At 36.5% G+C, this 19,862-nt stretch overlaps 1 protein-coding gene and 1 long non-coding RNA gene across 2 annotated transcripts in view; one reads left to right on the forward strand and one right to left on the reverse strand.

The window, feature by feature from the left end:
- The window catches only part of LOC141380320 (uncharacterized), a 371,569-nt gene that overhangs the window by 131,133 nt on the left and 220,574 nt on the right, over positions 1–19,862 (forward strand). The window lies entirely within an intron of this gene.
- Positions 3,022–19,862, reverse strand: part of ssbp4 (single stranded DNA binding protein 4) — a 91,838-nt gene continuing 74,997 nt past the window's right edge. The window contains exons 6-18 of the mRNA NM_001202512.3: positions 15,046–15,129; positions 13,294–13,353; positions 13,143–13,209; positions 12,960–13,027; positions 10,704–10,771; positions 10,575–10,620; positions 10,462–10,497; positions 10,328–10,382; positions 8,452–8,522; positions 8,292–8,370; positions 8,172–8,200; positions 7,155–7,256; positions 3,022–4,390 (exon numbers count right to left, since the gene is read on the reverse strand). Of these exons, the coding sequence (NP_001189441.1) occupies positions 4,361–4,390; positions 7,155–7,256; positions 8,172–8,200; positions 8,292–8,370; positions 8,452–8,522; positions 10,328–10,382; positions 10,462–10,497; positions 10,575–10,620; positions 10,704–10,771; positions 12,960–13,027; positions 13,143–13,209; positions 13,294–13,353; positions 15,046–15,129 (795 nt within the window). The 3' untranslated portion in view covers positions 3,022–4,360. The remainder of the gene's footprint in view (positions 4,391–7,154; positions 7,257–8,171; positions 8,201–8,291; positions 8,371–8,451; positions 8,523–10,327; positions 10,383–10,461; positions 10,498–10,574; positions 10,621–10,703; positions 10,772–12,959; positions 13,028–13,142; positions 13,210–13,293; positions 13,354–15,045; positions 15,130–19,862) is intronic.

Consider the following 19,862-nt stretch of genomic DNA (forward strand, 5'->3'; position numbering starts at 1 on the left):
TATATCAATTTATGTTTTTTTTTACCAAATCACTTATGAATGATTTAATATTTAATATATATATATATATATATATATATATATATATATATATATATATATATATATATATATATATATATATATATATATATATATATATATATATAAAAAACTGAAACGCACAAAAATATCAAATTACATTTATTATTGATGCATTTCTTTTTGATAAGCAAATTTTCTTTTCTTTTTTTCTCAGTCTAAAGAAACTTTACAATATAAAGAAACATACAAAGGACATATTTACCTACAACAAGACACCTAAGGCCCTAAAAACACAGATCCGAGCTATACCCTACAATGAAATACAAAGCAAACCCAATGGGACAGAGACTGCTTCATATTGAATACTGTCAGGTCGCAAGAAAGGACGATGAAAAGTACAGGGGAAACTCTTGTCATTCGCCTTCCTGCTCCAAAATACACGTTTGCCGCTCAAACCTCTTTCTAATGTTACAAGGTTATATACACATCACAACAGAAGTGCAGAGATGGTCAACAGAACAAAACATTTCAGCCTTAATCTGAGGTAAAACTTATCCAATTTGACGGTTAAATTGCTGTAAGGTTGTGTTTTCTGTCTCGAATGTTTCTATATAAACTCGCAATATGATTTCCGTTCAGCTTAAGGCAAGACACTGCAGGTGAAAGAGGTAAACAATAGTCGAATACTTATCGCCATGTTAATAGATTAGGCTACATTAAGAACTGCATATTGAAATGTATTTATTTGATATGAAAGTTATAATGTATTAGCTTACACTTTCTTAAACGTTTAAATATGCAAGTTAGGAATATTTTTGTTTTAAATGTCATATTTTACACACAATGGCGCATAAACATACTAGAACTTCTATGTTAAGCTGCTTTGACACAATCTACATTGTAAAAGCGCTTAGAAATAAACATGAACTGAATTAAAAATTTGTACATTGGATGAAATTAGTTAATTTTTTGACATTAGAGCAGGGGTGCCCGATCCTGTTTCCGGAGATCTACCACCCTGCAGAGTTTCAGCTCAAACCTTCATCAACCTGTCTTTAATTACCAAGTGCTCCTCCAGATTCTACTTTGTTGGTTTAGTGGTTTTTGAACAGGGTTGGAGCTGAACTCTGCAGGAAAGTAGATCTCCAGGAACCCCTGTATAAGTGTAAGGTTTTTACAGAGGGCATTTTAGAAATGTTTTATTTGGCTACTCACCAGAAAATACTGCAAGCAGTAAGAAAAAGTCTCATTATTTTGTAGAATAATAAATAGTATAGCTAGGCTACTTGTGTATCGCTCTAAATATCGTTAACAGGTATAAAAGGGTGTATTTTGGTGTATGTAAAGCTGCTAAAATGGAGATTTTTGAACAATTTTAAGAAAACTGTATTGTTAAAACTTGTATTGTTATTAAAATCTACACACTGCAAAAATGCTTTTCTTACCTACATTTTTTTGTTTGGCTTCTAGTTCAAATATCTAAAAATTCTTAAATCAATAAGCGTTTTCCAGACAAGCAAAACATATAGTCTTGTTTTAAGAAATAATCTAGCAAAATTAAGTGAGTTTTCCCTAAAACAATCAAAATCTTTCAATGGGGTAAAGCAAAATAATCTTGTTTTTTCTTTTGACAAAATATTCTTACCCCATTGGCAGATTATTTGGGCCATTTTAAGGAAAAACTCACTTTGTTTTGGCATATTATTTCTTAAAACAAAACTATATGTTTTGCTCATCTAGAAAATGCTTCTAGATTTAAGAATTTTTAGATATTTGGACTAGAAACCAACCAAAAAAAATGTAAGTAAGAAAAGCATTTTTGTAGTGCACAAATTGATAAAGCCCAACAAAACAAACTAGAAGTCGATTTTGGATGTTTTACTAGACTAAAAGAGGAAAAACTTTATAAAAAGACAAAACGCTGTCTGCAACAGTTGAATGAAAAACACCTGCAGTGCCTTGCATTAAAACTCAAAGTATTGCCTTCAGTTTTCTTCACACCAATAAATGTTTAAGGAATTTAAGCTTTTGAAAAAATTAAAGGCATAAACATGTTAACTGACAATATGGCTGACCATTGATCTGCAGATTTTTTACAGCAAAAGCATCTCTTTAAAATACAAAACACAAATTCTTTATAACTTACTCTCAGCTGTACTCATTGGTTGTGACTGACATATCAAAACATGTCAATGATATCAAAATGCATTTTACAGTATTTACAGTAAACCAAAGTTTAAGGGTTAACGGTCAAAAAGGGTTAAGTGCTGCGTACCAGACAAACCAAAGCAAGCATGGAAATGCCTTTAGAACTTACCAGGAGGCTCGAATGGATAAAATATAGGCTACTTATAGTCTTGGAACATAAGCATTTGAAACTGGCTTTGCTAGAGTTTCAAGTCCTTCTTCAGGGGTCACGCTGATTATAATGCATGTGATTTTTGAATGTCCCGTGATGATTGATTAATATGTTCAGGGATGAAATGCTGATTAAAAAAGTGTTGGCATGAAATGAAATTTAATGAGGTTACAAGTTTTAATGGAAATTCAAATGCAAATGAAGATGGCCGCAAATCTGTCTGAATCATATTTTCCGCTTCTAAAATACAGACACAATAATGTAAAATAAAAAAGGTTAAATTTGTCAAAATTTCGACAATTAAAACAAGATTCAAAATTTGTAAATTAAATTAATACGATAAAAACACAAATCTACATGCAAAACGAATGCAAAGTTTGGCAAAATGTGCTTCATTTTATGTTATGAATTGAAAATGGTCCTAAAATAGTAAATTAAACAAATTATTTCTTAAATTCGTAAATTAAACAAATTATATACTATTTATTTGGTGGTAAAATATAATCCAGACATCTTTACATGCAAACTTCCCTTTTTTTCTATTACCAAAATCCTCGTATTACTTTACAATTGTTGACGGTAAACTCCGCGATTGGCACCAAAGATGAAAAGAAAAAGAAATGAAACCACACATGAGCTTCACAGACAAGTAGTGTATTGAAAATACCAATAAGGTCCATGACCCAAAAAACAAAACAAACAAAAAAAAAGTTATATTTACAGACATGGGACTAAAGAGCACAAGGAGAAACTCGTGCTTGTAAGAGCAGCCTGCCTCCAACTACTTTTACAAACACATGGGTAATATTTCTAAAAAGACTTGCAAAACAACGTGGCAAAAACACGTAGTGGCAAAATTACAATGAACGCGAATGATAAAGTTGTCTAGAATGGTTGGTAAAATGTATTCCTTATTGACCGGTTTGCTTAGTTCGATTGATGGAGTGAATTGCAATGGCAGTGAATATGAAAACGTCGCCTTGCAGATGCCAAAATGTACTCTAATCTTTAAATACAGTGCCGACGGGTGCGTTAAACCAGTGATTGTAGCCACTTTGTTGACATAGACACACAAAATTGAGGCTGTACATCTTGGAGAAATAGCGCTGACATCAGTTCGATGAAGAACATAGGAAGAGGTATATATGCAAAGACATCCGACGAAACGACTTCAAACAAAGAGACAAACAAATACCTAAAATCATGTAAACAGAAGTGTCATTGTGCATTTGAATGTGTGCTTATTCTGTCATTCTGATGTTGTTGAGATACAAATGTGCCCTTTACAGGAAAATCCATAAAATTATGCGTACATCATCATCATCATCATCATAGCAATTATGAAAATTATAACAATAATATTATCAATAATATACAAATATATTGTAATGAGACCGTTCCTGCCCCCTAGCGTCACCAGTTTAGCTTCGTTTTCCATTTTAAAATGTACACAGCAATCAAAACAACCGCAAGTTTCAGTGTTTCGTTGCTGATAAAAAGACAACAAAAATAAATGAAAGAAAACAAAAACAGGGCTGAAATAAAGCCACCAGCCTCAATGCTGATGCGCAGCTCATTGTGAAGTGTCTTCCTGGCACAGTCCAACATGCACACACACACACGTACAAACACGCACACGGTGGTTCAAATGGGGGCCATTATTGTCCCAATCCAGACACGAAGCCCAGCAGGCAGGTTAAGTCCATCAGAAGGCTCTTCCTGTGACCCGATGCCTGTTTGCTTTGGGTTTTGTCCTGGACGTCCTTCGCTCCGCTGTTTCGCCGAGCAGCTGAAGAGCGTCATCGCAAAACAGGCAAGAGTGTCGGAGGGAGTTGAAGATTGAGCGAAAAAATAAAATAAAATCAAAACAAAACAACATGCCGAACGCAGCAGAGACGAGGAGAACAGGAAGTAGGATGGGGGAGGTGTTAAAAAAATAAAAATAAAATAACAAAATAAAATAAAAAAAGAGAAGAATCACACACTCATCGTCATGTTGGGTGAATACTGCAACGAGAAAGTGGAGGGAATAAAATGCAATTAAAATTTTGTAGTTGAGAATTGTATCATTTCTGGACAAAACAAACTTTATATGGCAAAAATATTTTAAATACAGACCTAATCACACCAAGAACAATAACTCTGATAATAAAGATCTGCTAAAGACTGACAAATTATGATTTTGTTAAATGTTCTTCAGCCTCCGGCGCCTAGACTGCAGCTCTGCACAGGAAGTTGGGCCAGAGGAGAAATGGTTGTGCCCAACTGAGCCTGCTTTCTCTCAAGGTTTTTTTTCATTCACTTTCGTCAATTGGTGAAGTTTTGTTTTTCGTCACTGGCTTGCACATCGATGGATTTGCTTTTCAGTGTTTCAACTTTCAGCAGTGAAAATTAAACCACACTGAATCGAACTAAAGGCCGGCTTACACTGTGCGATTTTTTTAAGAATCATGAACGATTGTAGCATGTCAGACTGCATGAACATGGCTCCCATGTCACACTGTAAATCTCAGCTGTCATAAAGTCAGACTGAACCACAAAGAAGACGCTCCAAACACAAAATAAAATGCCCCCAGAGTTTGACGTCATCCACCCGTTACACTTTCACTATCCCGCGTTCTGAAAAGACTCCTCACAGCAAACGTAAACAATATGTAGCGACAATTTTGCATGTGACGTGTCTGAATAATAAAACCAGGAAGAAAAAAATCTGTTTTAACATTTCCCCGTGGCTATTTGAATTGTTGTATTGAAATGAAACGTTTGTCCTCTGACACAGCTAGAACTTGCTAGAATTTAATCCCAACGGGCACTAAGCAGCTGTCTGTAATCATGTCAAACAAACGATCAAAAATCACAGATTTTAGCCTAGGATTTCAGGAATCATTTAGGATTTCCCAAATTTGTCTCAGATGACAGAATTGTGGCTGAAATCTCAGTGTTAAGAGGCCTTAAACTGAACTTCAACTCTGAAAACTGAACTGACAATGTTTCAATTTACTATAATCTTCATTGTTAAGCTTCTTTGGCTCAATCAACATTGTAAAAGTGCTATAAAAATAAAGACGAATTGAATTGAATATCGTAATTGTTTTAGCCACCAAATATAAAAAACTGAAAACAATTATTCTAATATTAGCAAAGTTAGTGAGAGTCAAATTCCCAAAACATTAAATAGATAAGTTTATTTTATGTAGTGGTAACATAAATATCACATGGAAAAAATTAACTATCAAAATTATTTTCCAACATAACAGTGTAATTTTGTCAACGAAAATGGCTTGACGTTCAAACAAAAATTCATGTTGGTTAGTTTTTGTTTTTTTAAATATATTTTTGACAAGATTTAAAAAAATTTTTAGTCAACCATAAAGCATAGCTTCTTCATTGGTTTTAGTCATAAATAATATCTAGTCACCTTACTAGCATTTTCAAGTTTCTGTTTGTGTCAAGTTATAGGCAACAAACATTTTTCACACCTACTTTCATCGATGACATTAACACATAGCAGACATAACCACTACAGAAACACTTGTATACAGTGGTCCCTCACAATAACGCGATTTCCCTTTCGCAGTTTCACAGATTTTTTTTTTTGTGCAATTTGAAATGCTTTTTTTCTACAGCATTTTCTATTATGCTCTGTGTCCTGATTGGCTGTCGACTACTGTCAATCAATCTAATCCAAGCCTTGTCTCCTGTACAGTACAGAATGCGTTCAACTAGCTAAATTGACATAAATCTTTGATCTCTAGCAGTGTGATTCTGAAGGGCTGTACTGTATGTTTGCAAGTCTTCTCCCCAACAAATCCCACAATGTCGTACAAATGTTCTGCATCCTCAAAGGCACCTGCAGTAGCACCCAAAGGCAGAGGAAGATGCTAAGCATCGCCCAAAAAGTTGAACTTCTAGACATGCTAAAGGAAGGTAGAAGTTACGTGTCTGTAGAGCGCCAATACAGACTAAATTATTCTTCTCAAACAAATGTTTGGGACTGAAAACAGGTTTTGATCTTTGGTTTCATTCTACAACTCTGGACTTATTTTTTCTCAGTATTTTATGATGGTTTAACTGACTACTCTGTGGATTTCGCTTATTGCGTGCTATTTTTAGAACCGTGAATAACAACGGACCACTGTACATTATCATGATCTGAACAAGACACATCAGGAACTGCTACTATTGTATGATAGTGAAGGCTAAGGCTGAAATAAACCATGAATATCTACTGGAGAATAAAAAAAATGGCACATTATATTTTTGAAATGTTCCCAAATGCTATTATTCTATCCCAAAATGCTCACCATCTGCATAATTCATCAACACATTTATAATGCATAATACAGTCAGGAATTCAAACTTATCAGGCTGAATATTAGCTGACAGTTTCAGACAGTTTGGCTGCATGAGATTCTCCATCCTAGCTCATTCTTGACTATCAGTGAAAGCCCCACCCTCTTATGGAAAGGGGCGGGGAGCATGAGATCATTTGCATGTAAAGGTACACACATGATTTATTTTTTTTCTTTTCAAATTGGACATATATTTGACAGTAAATGATTTGAGGGGTATTCCGAGATAAAACCTCAAAGACAGAGTGTTATTGTGTGATAGTAGGGACACTACTATAGTTCCTGTTTTAATTATTGTTCTTGATGTGAACAGGTCTTCACTGCTGCTTAATAACTGTAGGCATTATATTATACAAGTGGTTCTAGGAAAGCAGGGGAAGACAGCTATAGAGTGAGCCGGTGTGATGATGTGTACTTACACTTTCACTTTGGAATGGGTTTAAAAAGTTGCCTGCCATCTCCCCGTCGTCCCGTGGAGTCCCTGGGGGATTGTTCATGCCTGCCATGTTGTTCGGAGAGTTCTAGAAATGTAAATGAAAGACAATTAGTGACAAAAAGACTTTGGGATACACAATACTAAACTCATGTTAAAGTACAAGAGTAAAAGTGACAGTTTAGTGTAAAGGAAAATGTTTGTACTGTTGTCAAATTTAAGTCAAGTTAAGTTCCGATATGAAACTGTTATCATAAAAATGGAGAGCTCTAAGAGATTTGGCTGTCAGACATATCTACTTTCACGTGTTAGAAAATAAAATGACATCAAATAGATTATGTAAATGTAATGTACTATCAAATAACCAATATTATAGGTATACTTAGTTTCACACACAAAATGAAAAACAATATGTCATAATTACAGCACTGTTAACGAATTGTTACATGTATTAAGTAAATCTATTTAAATCTATTAAAACAGTATATAAATAAAACAAAGCTGTGATAAATTACAAATAAGTCTTAAAAGAAAAACAAATATATGAAATGCTGACTTGGAAACTAATCAAAAGAATTCAAAATGAAATAAAAATCTAATTAGAATGATTTGAAAAATAAATCAAATTAAAATGACAAGCAAAAATGACTAAAAACCAAAATATAATAAATCCATTCATTCATTTTTCTTCGTCTTAGTCTCTATTTCAGAGGTCGCCACAGCGGAATGAACCGTTAACTATTGCAGCATATATATTATGCAGCGGATGCCCTTCCAGCTGCAACCCAGTACTGGGAAACACCCATACACACTCATTCTCTCACACACCCACACATTCATATACTACGTCCAATTTTGTTTATTCAATTCACCTTTGAAACTGGAGCACCCAAATGAAAACCCAAATGAACACAGGGGGGAAACATGCAAACTCCACACAGAAATGTCAACTGGCCCCACATTCACCACACATTCACATATATACAGAGATTAAAGCTCTTACCTTTGGCAACCCATCCATGTCACCTGAGCCTGTAATCAAACAGACAGAGGTAAGACATTAGAATCATCAAAACCTTTACTACTGTAAATAATATTGGCTATTTAAATGGCGATGTCTCACCTAAAGACCCATTCATATGATGCGGCTCCATCGCTCCCATTCCCCCCATTGGCCCGTCAGGCCCCGGACCCATTGGGAACTGCAGAAACACACAGCCTTTTAGTTCCATACCAAAAAAAAAGTATATTACCAGGAGGACTGTAAAAAGTAATCGAATTACATTCGGTCTGTTGCCACCAGGGCCAATCGGATTCATCATTGTGTAAATGTTTTCACTGGAATTCGTTGAGTCTACAAAAAAAAAACACACCAATAAATAAACAGAAAAACAGAAATGACATTTCTTTACACAATGAATGAGAACTATAAACAGACCCCCTTGTATTTCGTGATTCCATGATCACTGAATCCAACGCAAAATCAACAAAAAGTCGCTAATTTTCACGATCCTGCAAAACTCTTAACTAAATGCAAATTAATCGCAAAAAAATTCTATAATCTCCCTTAAACATACAGTTCCAAACCATATAGTCATTATATTTATTTCAGTTTGCAATTTATTGTTTTAAGCAGCGCATGTGATGTATTTGAGTGTCTCTTGAAAAATTACGTCTCACCCGCGCCCTTACAATCCAAACATTACATGGAAGGGGGGCGGAATTGTTTTGCAGCCTGTGCAATAAGCAGGCACGGATGAAGCACGAGTGATTTACATGTGAAGTCAATGCAAAGATTGGATAAGGCATCCTGTGGTGCGAATTTGGTGTTTTGTGCGTTTGACATGCTTCAGACTACAAAAGAATGTGGGAAATATCTAACAAATGGAGCAATGGGACAGACAGAAAAGCAAGCAGCTTACAATGATGGAGATAGGTTGACGCATGACGGCCACTGGACATTAACAAACTAAAGGACATTATTTGTATTTTACATGTAAGGCTGGTGTTATGGTGTGCGTAAAATCGATAAATGTTTCTGTTTAGCTACCTGCAGTTAACGAGAGAATTTTAATGGCAGTTTAACAGCAATTCATGTTTTCGTGTATTACGATAGGGGAAGCCCTAACGCATGCCCTAAGGTACATGTCAAATGGATAAAAATAAGATATATACAACTTTCCTTTGGCTCATTCCCTGCCGTTTTAGATTTGTTTTAGATCTTATATATATGTATATATATTTGCAGACAATTTTGCAATAAAAAAACAGAAAAAAATATTTATATATATGTATGTTTTTAGGATGTCGTGCGCATCAAAACTGTAACAAAATTTGCGTTTAGGAGATATAAAACTGATATATAAACATGTAATGCTTGTAGTTTGTCACCTTCGCCTAAATGGATCAATGATTTTTTTAACATCATCTCATACTTCATTAAAAATTGATCTCATACTTCAGTTTCTCATCAAATCTTCTTACCAATCAAATGCTCTCTAGTATCTGACATGCCCCGCCCCCTTCAAAACGCTTCATATTTGATGTGCTTGAGCTCAACCACCCTCACAGAGTAGTGATAAAGCAAAACGCTATATGCAGTTTTTTAAAATAAGGGAGGAGCTACACTATGTCCCACCCCCTCTTTCATTGATATTAAACATCAAATAAAACATCAAATAAAAATATCAAACATCAAATAAAAATGCACATTTAAAAGCACTTCATAGGACATTCAAGTAAATAAATAAAAAAATATATATTTATTTTTTAGTCTGTGTATATTTTCGAGGAAAGCTGGGGTCATTTTAGTCTATAAAAATCAGAAAAACATCCTGGAGGGTCTGGATTGTAAATTTAAAACCTCAAGCTCTTCGACTGCGGATCAGAAGTGATTTCACATATCGTTCTGCTGGACCATCTCTGTTATAGCTTTCATCTTTTGTTATTTAATTTAGAAAGATTTTTAAGCGTTATCCCTGAAAGGCAAACTGGCCTTTAATTCTATTTGCAGGACATTTCCCCAAAAACAAAAGCTTTCAATTTGCAGCTCATTTCCAGTCACTGAGGTCATTTCTATTGTTATGAACTTTCAATAAAAGAACAACTGATATAAAAATTCCAGATAAAATCCAGTGGATCAGATGAACTGGAACTGACCTCCTGGGCTTGGCATGATGGGAGTTCCTGGAGGTCCGCCACCTCCTGGAGGCCCCTGCGAGATGAGCATGAAAATGATTACTCACAAAGCACAGAGCGAGACGGTCAGATATAATCTTGATCGTGACACTCACCACATAGTTTCCTGGTGATGAAGACGAGTATGCTATCTGTGGGACAGAAGAGACATTATGAAACTGGTTCTCAGAGTTCCAGAAATATTGAAATGTTTAGGAGGGTCACTCACTGAGTTTGGGTTTGGGTTCGGCCAAGGCCCTCGACCGCCAGGACCCCTGAAAACACAAGAAGTGTTAGTGTGCGTATAGGAGTGTTATAGAAAGAATGAGTGCGTTTTAAAGAGTTGTCATAAACTCACATGTTCATGCCAGGCATTCCTGGACCGCCGAGAGAGTTCGGAGGAGGCCTCATTCCACCACCATAGTTCTACAAAAGTAGAGATATGAAAAATGTCATTGCCAGTGCATGTACGTTATGATTTTCTTTTGTTCAACTTTAAATGCTAATTCACAATCTGGTCTAATATGAATAGTTTTACAACACAATTTTAGGATTTCTATGTATTTTCTGTAACAATTTCCACAACTTGCTTATTTATAAATGAAATAAGCAAGTAATATAAATAAATAAATATAACAAATAATATATTCGTATATTATAAATTTTTAAACCACATAGATAAATATATTATATACATATACATACAAAACAAATATCACACATGAAAAAAAAAACATATATATGTATATGTACATATATATTTACTTAGTTTATTTCTTTAATTTTACTTTACAAAGTGAATCCTCATTGCGCCTAACAAGTTTACAGTGATTTAAATGACAAGTTTTTAATGATTATTGAATTAATTATAATGCTTTGTTTTTTTAATTCATCTTCATTTACAAGTATATGGCAGGGTATTTACAACTACTGTATAATTCCATCTGTTCGCATCCCGTCACTTTGTGGCCCCAGCAGCATAGTCGCAAACTGCTGTTACACCTAAAAACATGTTCTGAGTCACTTTATGCTGTGGCGGCGCCACTCACAGCTGTAATGGTCCTTTTGAAGTGTTACCCACTACACATGCATATACTCATATATATATATGAATAGAAATTGTGTGTGTGTGTATATATATATATACACACACACATATATATATATATATATATATATATATATATATATATATATATATATATATATATATAAATTATATTTTTATTATTTGTGATATTTATTCTGTTTAAATGCATACTAATATATAACAAATAATAAATTACATTTATAAGTAATTTATTAATGACGCTCGTTAACAAGTTTTTAATGATTAATGAAGGAATTATAATGTTTTGTTTTGTTATTTCCTCTTCATTTACAAGCAGCAGGGAATTTACAGCTTCTGTATATCTCTTTCAGTTCGCATCTTGTCCCTTTGTGCCCCCTAATGGCATAGTTACAACACCTTACTACACCTACAAACATGTTCATACAGACCTGAAACTTGCCTTTAGTACTTATTCATTGTTGCTCTTAGTTGTGTAAATTGCTTCCTTGTCCTCATTTGTAAGTCGCTTTGGATAAAAGCGTCTGCTAAATGACTAAATGTAAAATGTAAATGTAAAATGTTCTTAGTCCCTTAGTGCTGCACCCACATACGGCCGTAATGGTCCTTTTGAAGTGTCACCCACTGTACACACACATACCCATATAAAATAAAATAAAAATTTATATACAGTTCTCAGCATATATAAGTACACCCCTCACAAATCCATCTTTTATGTTCATATTTTTAATAGGAAGCTACACAATATTATATTTGTCCATGTACAGTAGATTAATCAGTACTGGAACCAAATCTTTTCTAACAAAAAACTGACAATAAAACCCAAAACTTAGTACACCGAAATTTATATGTTAGAGAAAAATATTAAATACAAATTTTTAAAAAAAAGAGGAAAAATCAAGATAAACAAACAAAAAATTTTGTTGAAATTTTGTAGGTTGTAATTTTTTTTTATATTTTGCTTGAATTTAATTGTATTATCTTTCAATTTCAAAAGATGTTTGATGACTAAAATATTATTTTAATGAATATATCTCTTTAATAAATCTGTTTTGTTCAAATGCAACAAATACATTGCTTATATTCACATTTTCAAAATGAGGTGTACTCAATTATGCAGAGCACTTATTTATATTTTTATTAATGGCGATATTTGTTCTGTTTATATGCATATTAATATACAACAAATAATAAATAACATTTATTAGTAATTTGCTTACTTTCCAGTTCACTTCTTTAAATTTATTTATTTTATTTAAAAAACATACAATAAATTACTATATTTATTCTATAAAATGACTAATTCTCTATAATTCTGTATAGTTCTCTTACTTTTATGATCTATGTAATAACAATATTGTTAATAACTAAAATAAGAATAACACCTTAAATAATACACAATTAATAATGTATATATTTTTTCTTTAATCATGGGTTTACATGGTTTTTTAAAAAATCTAATTAGACTTATTTCTATCTTTTCAATGATTATGTCCTTTTCAACATTCCCAATCAACCGGTTTGATCAACAGGATGTCGGCTAACCTGTGGGCCCATGCCTCCCATTCCTCTGGGTGGGTTCATCCTCATTGGGCCGCCCATGTTTGGATGTCCTGATGGAGTAAAGGAAGAACAATCATTTTAATAATGCTTGAGCGATAAGAGCTCTTCAATTATAGATTTCCCCAAACACAGCTGGTTGTACCAGTCAATGGTGCAGTGCGGTACCTTGCGGTCTGGTGGGGTCCAAACTGTTTGGCAGAAGTGGCTGTGACCCCGGGACTCCAACAGGAGGCTGAAAAAAAGAAAGAGAGCAGGTTACAAATGCCACGCAGAGAAATCAGGATTTCAGATTGGGGTTTGTGGGAGGAGCTAGTACCTGATTTGGCATGCGGAGTGATGGGCGGGGTCCACCTGGGTACCGTGGAGACATGAAAGGCTATGGAGAAAGAGTGTATAAACTGTGAATCAACAGTAAGGGTGTAATCTAATTTCCCACTACTTTGTATGACAAGAATAATCTTTAGAAGAAAATACATAAATCATTGCTTTAATAAATAGAAATAATGTGTTCAATCCCTCTGATGATTTTCACTACAGAAGTGACTGATAACTGTTAACAGAACATTGTATGGATACATTACTGAAACTAAAGGAAATATTTGGATTTTGAGATGCACAGTGCAATGGTTAACACCAGGGGGCGCTATGACATCAGATAAACTCCGTCAATTCGAGTCTGAAGAGATCATTTTATAAACATAGGTTCTCTCTACTCTGACAAGGTGAGGCTGCTTGTTTAATAAAGGAAACATCTGTTATTTTAAACAAAACGTTAGACCAAAAACATAGAAAGATCGAGGTTAGACGGTAGAGCAGTAAAACAAAAAAAGACAACTTGCACACAAACAAAATGCTAGCCAGGCAGGAGGCGACAAGTTACAGCAACAAGTAATTTGTCTAATCAGCACCAAGCAAAACCACTGCATGACGCCACACAATCCCAGCCAATAAGAGCATATTTGAGGTTTCATATAAAGATATGTGGCGTTGGACTTTCAACCAATAAGATTTCACCGTGGGTGAAGTCATCCAGTGGAATGCACAGAAACGAAGCACTGCTTAAAAAAATATATATATCCAAGTAAGTTTGATTACATCTAGTAGTAGTAAGTCTACTTTAGGATTGAGCTCCTTGTTCAAAGTCTTCGTTTCCAGCTCTGTTCGCTCCAAGTTGCAGCAAGTTTGTGTTTGTGCAAGGCTGTGTTTGTGTTTGCGTATTTGTGTTCGAGTGCCTGTGTTTATCCCTGCATGTGTAAACGCAAGAGCATGTTTGTGTGTGTGTGTGTGTTGCATTATTAATAGGATATTGATGGACTATGAAGGACTGAGTGCAGGGTGTAGGGAGGGACCAGGTCTGCAGAGTCCCGGCTAGATGAACTTCCACTCCTCACGGGCTGGGCCGAGGCCTGCATTATTTATCTGGCAACATCGTCACTGTCAGTGAGGAATATGTGTGTGCGTGTTTGTGTTTTCAGAGAGAACCGAGAATGAGGTAATGTATTGCTTTGTGCTCTATCTAGAGATCGGTCACAATGGTCAACCAGAAATCCAACAATTGTTGATGCGAGTCTGATTACATTATTTGTTTATTTGTTCTTGTATTCAAATTATATTGAATAAAATTTATGACATACTTTAATTAGCATGGAAACCCCCAAATAAGCAATGCAGAGGTAACTGGTTCAACTCTTTGAGAACGCAATGAACTGCACACCTTGACATGGTGCAAAGCATTTGGGATAATTGTATACATATAGGGGTTTACAGTTGAGTCAGATTAGTCTACTGGTCATTTCTGATTTGTTAAATTTGAAAGACTAGTTTTGCACACTACTATATTTAGCAAGCAAGGAAATGGTACAAAAACAAGACCAAGAAGCAGCTTTTCTATTGATATATAGGTCTTGGGAATTAATCAAATGAAAAAATAAATAAAATAAAACATAGGGGTGATGATAGAAGAGGTCAAGGGAAAGTTGTAGGAGCTCTTGAAAATTTGACCTACTCTTAAGACGTGTGTACACCACAGATTAAAAATAGCAAGAAAACAGGTGGACAAGTTTCTTACCTGGCCGTGTGGCCCCATCATGGGGTTGTTGGGGTTGTGTGGAGGGGGCTGTGCATGTGGTGATGGTTGTGACCCGGGTGGGCCCTAAGAAGAAAAGAAAACACAAGTTAGAGATATTGCATTTTAAAACCTTTACACAAGCAGTACATTTGTTGACCAAAGTAGGTTGACTAAAAAAGTCTTATTGGCTAAGATTAGGTTAGGGTGATTTCAGGGGTCTATGTTGGAAATAAATCCACCCTTTATTACCCAACAAAGGGCATCTCCTACAGGGCAAGGCAGCTGCTGAACCCCATAACAGAGCTCCACCACAAGGCCTCCTCCATGCCTTTCAATGGGAGTCCGTTATGAGTAAGTAGGAGAGACATATGGCCTTTACCGAGATGCCTGTTCCTGCACCACATCCCTGTAGAGAGTGACTGAGGAATAACTTGGGCTGGAATGTGTGTGTGTGTGTGTCTTGGGTGAGGAGGGGGGTTTGTTAAATGAAGCAATTAATAAAATCATTTTCTACCCAGCTAAGGAGATAACGGCTTGGCACCAAACTACAAGAGTAGCCCCTCCCGCAGAGTAAGGAACGGCACATAGTATTCCTAGCGGGACAGTGGCATAGAGGACAGCAACAACCACACAGTCCAAAGAGCTTCAGGAAAGCAATGCTACTTCCCAACCAAAAGGGGGCAGTGTGTCGCTACTTGCAGAGTGACTGGCGGGACACAAAGTACCAAGCAAAACAAAGCTTGGAGCAGCAACACGATGCATATTTCATTGTTGCCTCTGTGTACATTACCAAAAAATTATGACCACTTCTTTGGCAAATGGCAAGAGATTAAGCAATTGGTGTTTTTGAGGGTGTGCCATTTCAGAAGGATGTTCTTCAGTAGTCTTGGAAGTAATTATTCTGATAAGTATAGCTGTCACAGAATCTGTCACAAAGCGAGACGATAAATGCAACCTGATACCATTCAAAGTCTAGATGACATTTTTGACAACTAGGGCTTTCTGATAAAAAGAAATCTTGCAAGGCTGCTCACATCAGAGAGGTACTTTGACTTTAAACTCACCCCCAAATTATGCAAACAATTAATTTGAAAATCCGTAGAGCCACAGCCTAGAAGTAAATAAGTCTCTCAAAATATACAATAGATTTAGATACGCTCGAGTAAGGGGGCATTTCTGCGCCAACAGAACTACAACACTGTACAGTGCTGGACCTATTTCAATGTCCCAAGACTCCTGCACCTTGCAACAAGTCAGAACAAGATCCTTCAGTCCTTTTAACCTTGATGGAACTCTCCCCCTCCAGAGTCTGCCAGTCTTTCACTTTTCTCAGAGTTCTGTGGGTTTTCAGGAGGATTTTTTGTGGAAGACGGGCTGATGAAATTCTCCCACCTTCTTCCCTCAAAACAAACCTATCCATTTTAGATGTTTCCAGCTAAACTTAAAACTATTTCTCTTTTTTTTTCCACTTCTTGACTTGGTTCCCTCCCTGCCTCCCTCTTGCTAGTCGGTCCTCCCAAGAGGAGCTGGTGCAGTGGAGTTTCAACGTGAAGATTATTAAAGAGGCCGACCCATGCAATGGGGGAATAAAAAAAGAAGAAATCATACGCAATTTCAAGATCCGGGCCAGAAGCCAACAAGCATGCTTTGTGTTTCTCTCCCTAAACTCTGTTCGTCTCTCTGCAGGAGGTTGCTGGGAGTCTGGGCCTGCGAGGTACAGATTAGGAGAGTCTGGAGAGAGGGTGTACGGAAGCGTTTAGCCCTCTTCACCTTCGTCCCTGTCTCGCAGGACTGCGCTGATCACATGGCAGCTACTGCGGTCGCATGTGCTAATTATCACCGCTGCATCTGGAGCTGTGCTGGAGACAAACAGAGGCTCAGGCATGCATGCTTTGGCTGCATAGCTCCACTACCAAAATGCTTTTGTTAGTTCAACTGTAACAGAGTACTGTTCACTAGAGTACCAGTACTTACTCCTGCTTTTGTTGGATATGATATTGGGTGAAACATGATTTTACCAAGTGGAACATGTTCCTGGAGAAACATTTTAAACCATCTGAGGGATATATTTACAATAATGTCAAGTTTAGGCTTAAAACAAGAGCAAGGGGCTTCTACTCAAATTCTTAACCCCTGTTTTAGGGGTTATTTATGGTTAGTGTTAGGTTTAGGGATAGGTATCATATATGCCAACATTTGTTTCTGAAAATCCAGGAGACCTGGAGGGGGGGTGGGGGGGTTTGGGGGGGTGTCTGAATAACAGCCGAGAACCGGGTACATAACTGTACTATGCCCTGGGTTTCGGGCGGCCGCCACGATCGGATGCTATACCAAAGTCGGCAGTGTTACTTACTGTATCAAAAACCTGAGTACCCCAGGGCTTTGGGGTGAAATTACGGGGGTTTTCCGAGAGAAATAACAAAACGGGGGAGTGGCCAGAGAAGGGTCTAAAATACGGGAGACTCCCAATAAAACGGGAGTGTTGGCAAGTATGGAAGGTACAGTATATGTTCAAGACAGAAAAAGTTTTTGAAGAGAAGTGCTGTTTCAGGAATAACTAAAGATGTTGAACCAGAAACACATACTTTCTGGCAAAACCATGTCAACCGCTGTATTTCTGCAAGTTAGTCAAGTTCTTATCCAATAACTCCTATTCAGATTCTGTTACTTAATCACAGATTTTATTTTCAAAGAAACAGAAAGATCATCAATAAAGTGAAATACATGGATAGGAGGTGCTCTTGGATACAATAAAGTTTTAAATCTCTCTGCAGAATCAGCACAAATCACAACTCGTTTCAATAGCAATCCTATTAAAAACAGCTACTAAAAGAGCAGCTCCAATTATTAACACAACTGTGTCCAGCAGCCGCAGCTGACGAGAGTGGGAGGGAGCAGTAGTTAGCTCTTGAGAGGTGTGAAAGAGTGATATACTGGCCACTAGGATATATGCCAAGATATAATTGGTGTCACCAGACCACAGCAACTGGGCGCGTGCAATCGGGAAGCATACATGGAACGCACGTGGGCCTTGAAGAGCCTGTTTTCTTGCAATTGTTGCCTCATTGCCATCTCTCTCTTCCTTCCTCTTTCATTTTCTGTCTTCACTCTCTCCATGCCTCTCTTCTGCCATGCCCTGGGCTGCTACCAAGAGGGAATTACTGCAGTGGAGCACAAAGTCCTCCCTCTTCCTCCCTTTCTTAGTTTCTCTCTCTTTCTCTCTCGCTCTTATGCACACAGGCACTATTTATAGAATGCAATGTCACTCACGCAACAGTCAGATCGCTCCCTGCTCTGAACACGGCTCATACAACATTAACACTCTCCTCCTCAACTCAAAATCCATGTCAGTGTTCTATCTGTCAACCCATGTGGCGCTCTACCTGATGCTCGTCTCAGCATCTGCTGCTCTATGGGATGCTCTTTCAGCTGTTCTACCTGACAATCTGCAACATTTAAATTTATTTTCCTTCTTGCACTTTTATTTGGTATTATACTTTATGTTCTATTAGCATGAAGGATGTTCTATGTCAAGGGTGTCCAAACTCAGTCCTGGAGAGCCAGTGTCCTGGAGAGTTTAGCTCTAACCCTAATCAAACACACCCGGACCAGCTAATCAAGCTCTTACTAGATATACAGAAAACGTCCTGGCAGGTGTGTTGAAGCAAGTTGGAGCTAAACTCAGCAGGACACCGGCCCTCCAGGATCAAGTTTGGACACAACTGTTCTATCTAAACTTATGACCTTCTATGCATTCTACACGATGCTATATCTGGCACTCTATGCAATCTTCAATCTGTCCTATTTATTCTATGGAATGCCCTGATGTTCTACTAGATGTTCGGGTCCTGTTTACACAAATGTATTTTAGAGGTAAAACAAATAACATTTGCTACAGTTATGCCTTCTATTTGGAAATGCTGGTGCTCTGTGTCAGTATTAGCTAAGAACAAAGGTGTGGATGTCAACATTCGTTCCCTGATTATGTCTTTGGGTCATTGTGTATCTTTCCCTTATTCATCAAGTCCCTATCACATGACCATAATGCTAAATTACCATAAAGTAGATGACAGACCAGTCCTAATGACCTATAAATAATTACATGGACACAGAAATGGAAGCTTTGCATGCACTATGGTCCTTTATAGCAGCCATTGTGCAAAATTTTACAAATCACAAAAATTCTCAATCTCTTTCATGGGTGTTTGTTCTAAAACACTAATACACTTGATCAGATAATTTATCTGAGCCATCTGCTAATATCTACTAATAGCTGATCTAATACTATTGAATACACAGCATTATAATTAATAGTATGGGATGCTATATCTGCCACTCTATCTAATCTTCTATTTGACATTTTTTACACTGGACACTAATTAGGATGTTCTGCTAGATGTTTCGTTAGATGTATTTAAGTTCTAAATCAATGTTCTAAATCATTGACAAGCACTTGATTCTCTGTTTGCTGCTCTATCTTATTTTCTATCAACTTTTATCTATCAAAAGTGAATCGCAAAACTGTATTTAGTGGATTGCGGAGTATTTTTGCAACGCATGACTTTCATTTTGAAAAAGCAAGTTATCCTATAGGCTTTTTCAGATGGGATGCGACAGTCGGGAATGTCCATTTTTAAATAGGAGAAATGCTGAAAGTGGCAAAATAAGGGATAAGTCTAATCTCGGACTAAAATGCAAGTCTGTGCTGTTTCAGTTTTAGTGGTTTACACTTCTGCGTCAAGTGATCGTGACCCATGACGCCTACCTTGTAGCTGTGCATTTATTCTTCTGCGCGCTGTTTGTGTTGCTCTTCAATA

The sequence above is a fragment of the Danio rerio genome, chromosome 22 (assembly GCF_052040795.2).
Source record: "Danio rerio strain M-AB ecotype USA chromosome 22, GRCz13ab, whole genome shotgun sequence".
NCBI classification, from domain to species: domain Eukaryota; kingdom Metazoa; phylum Chordata; class Actinopteri; order Cypriniformes; family Danionidae; genus Danio; species Danio rerio.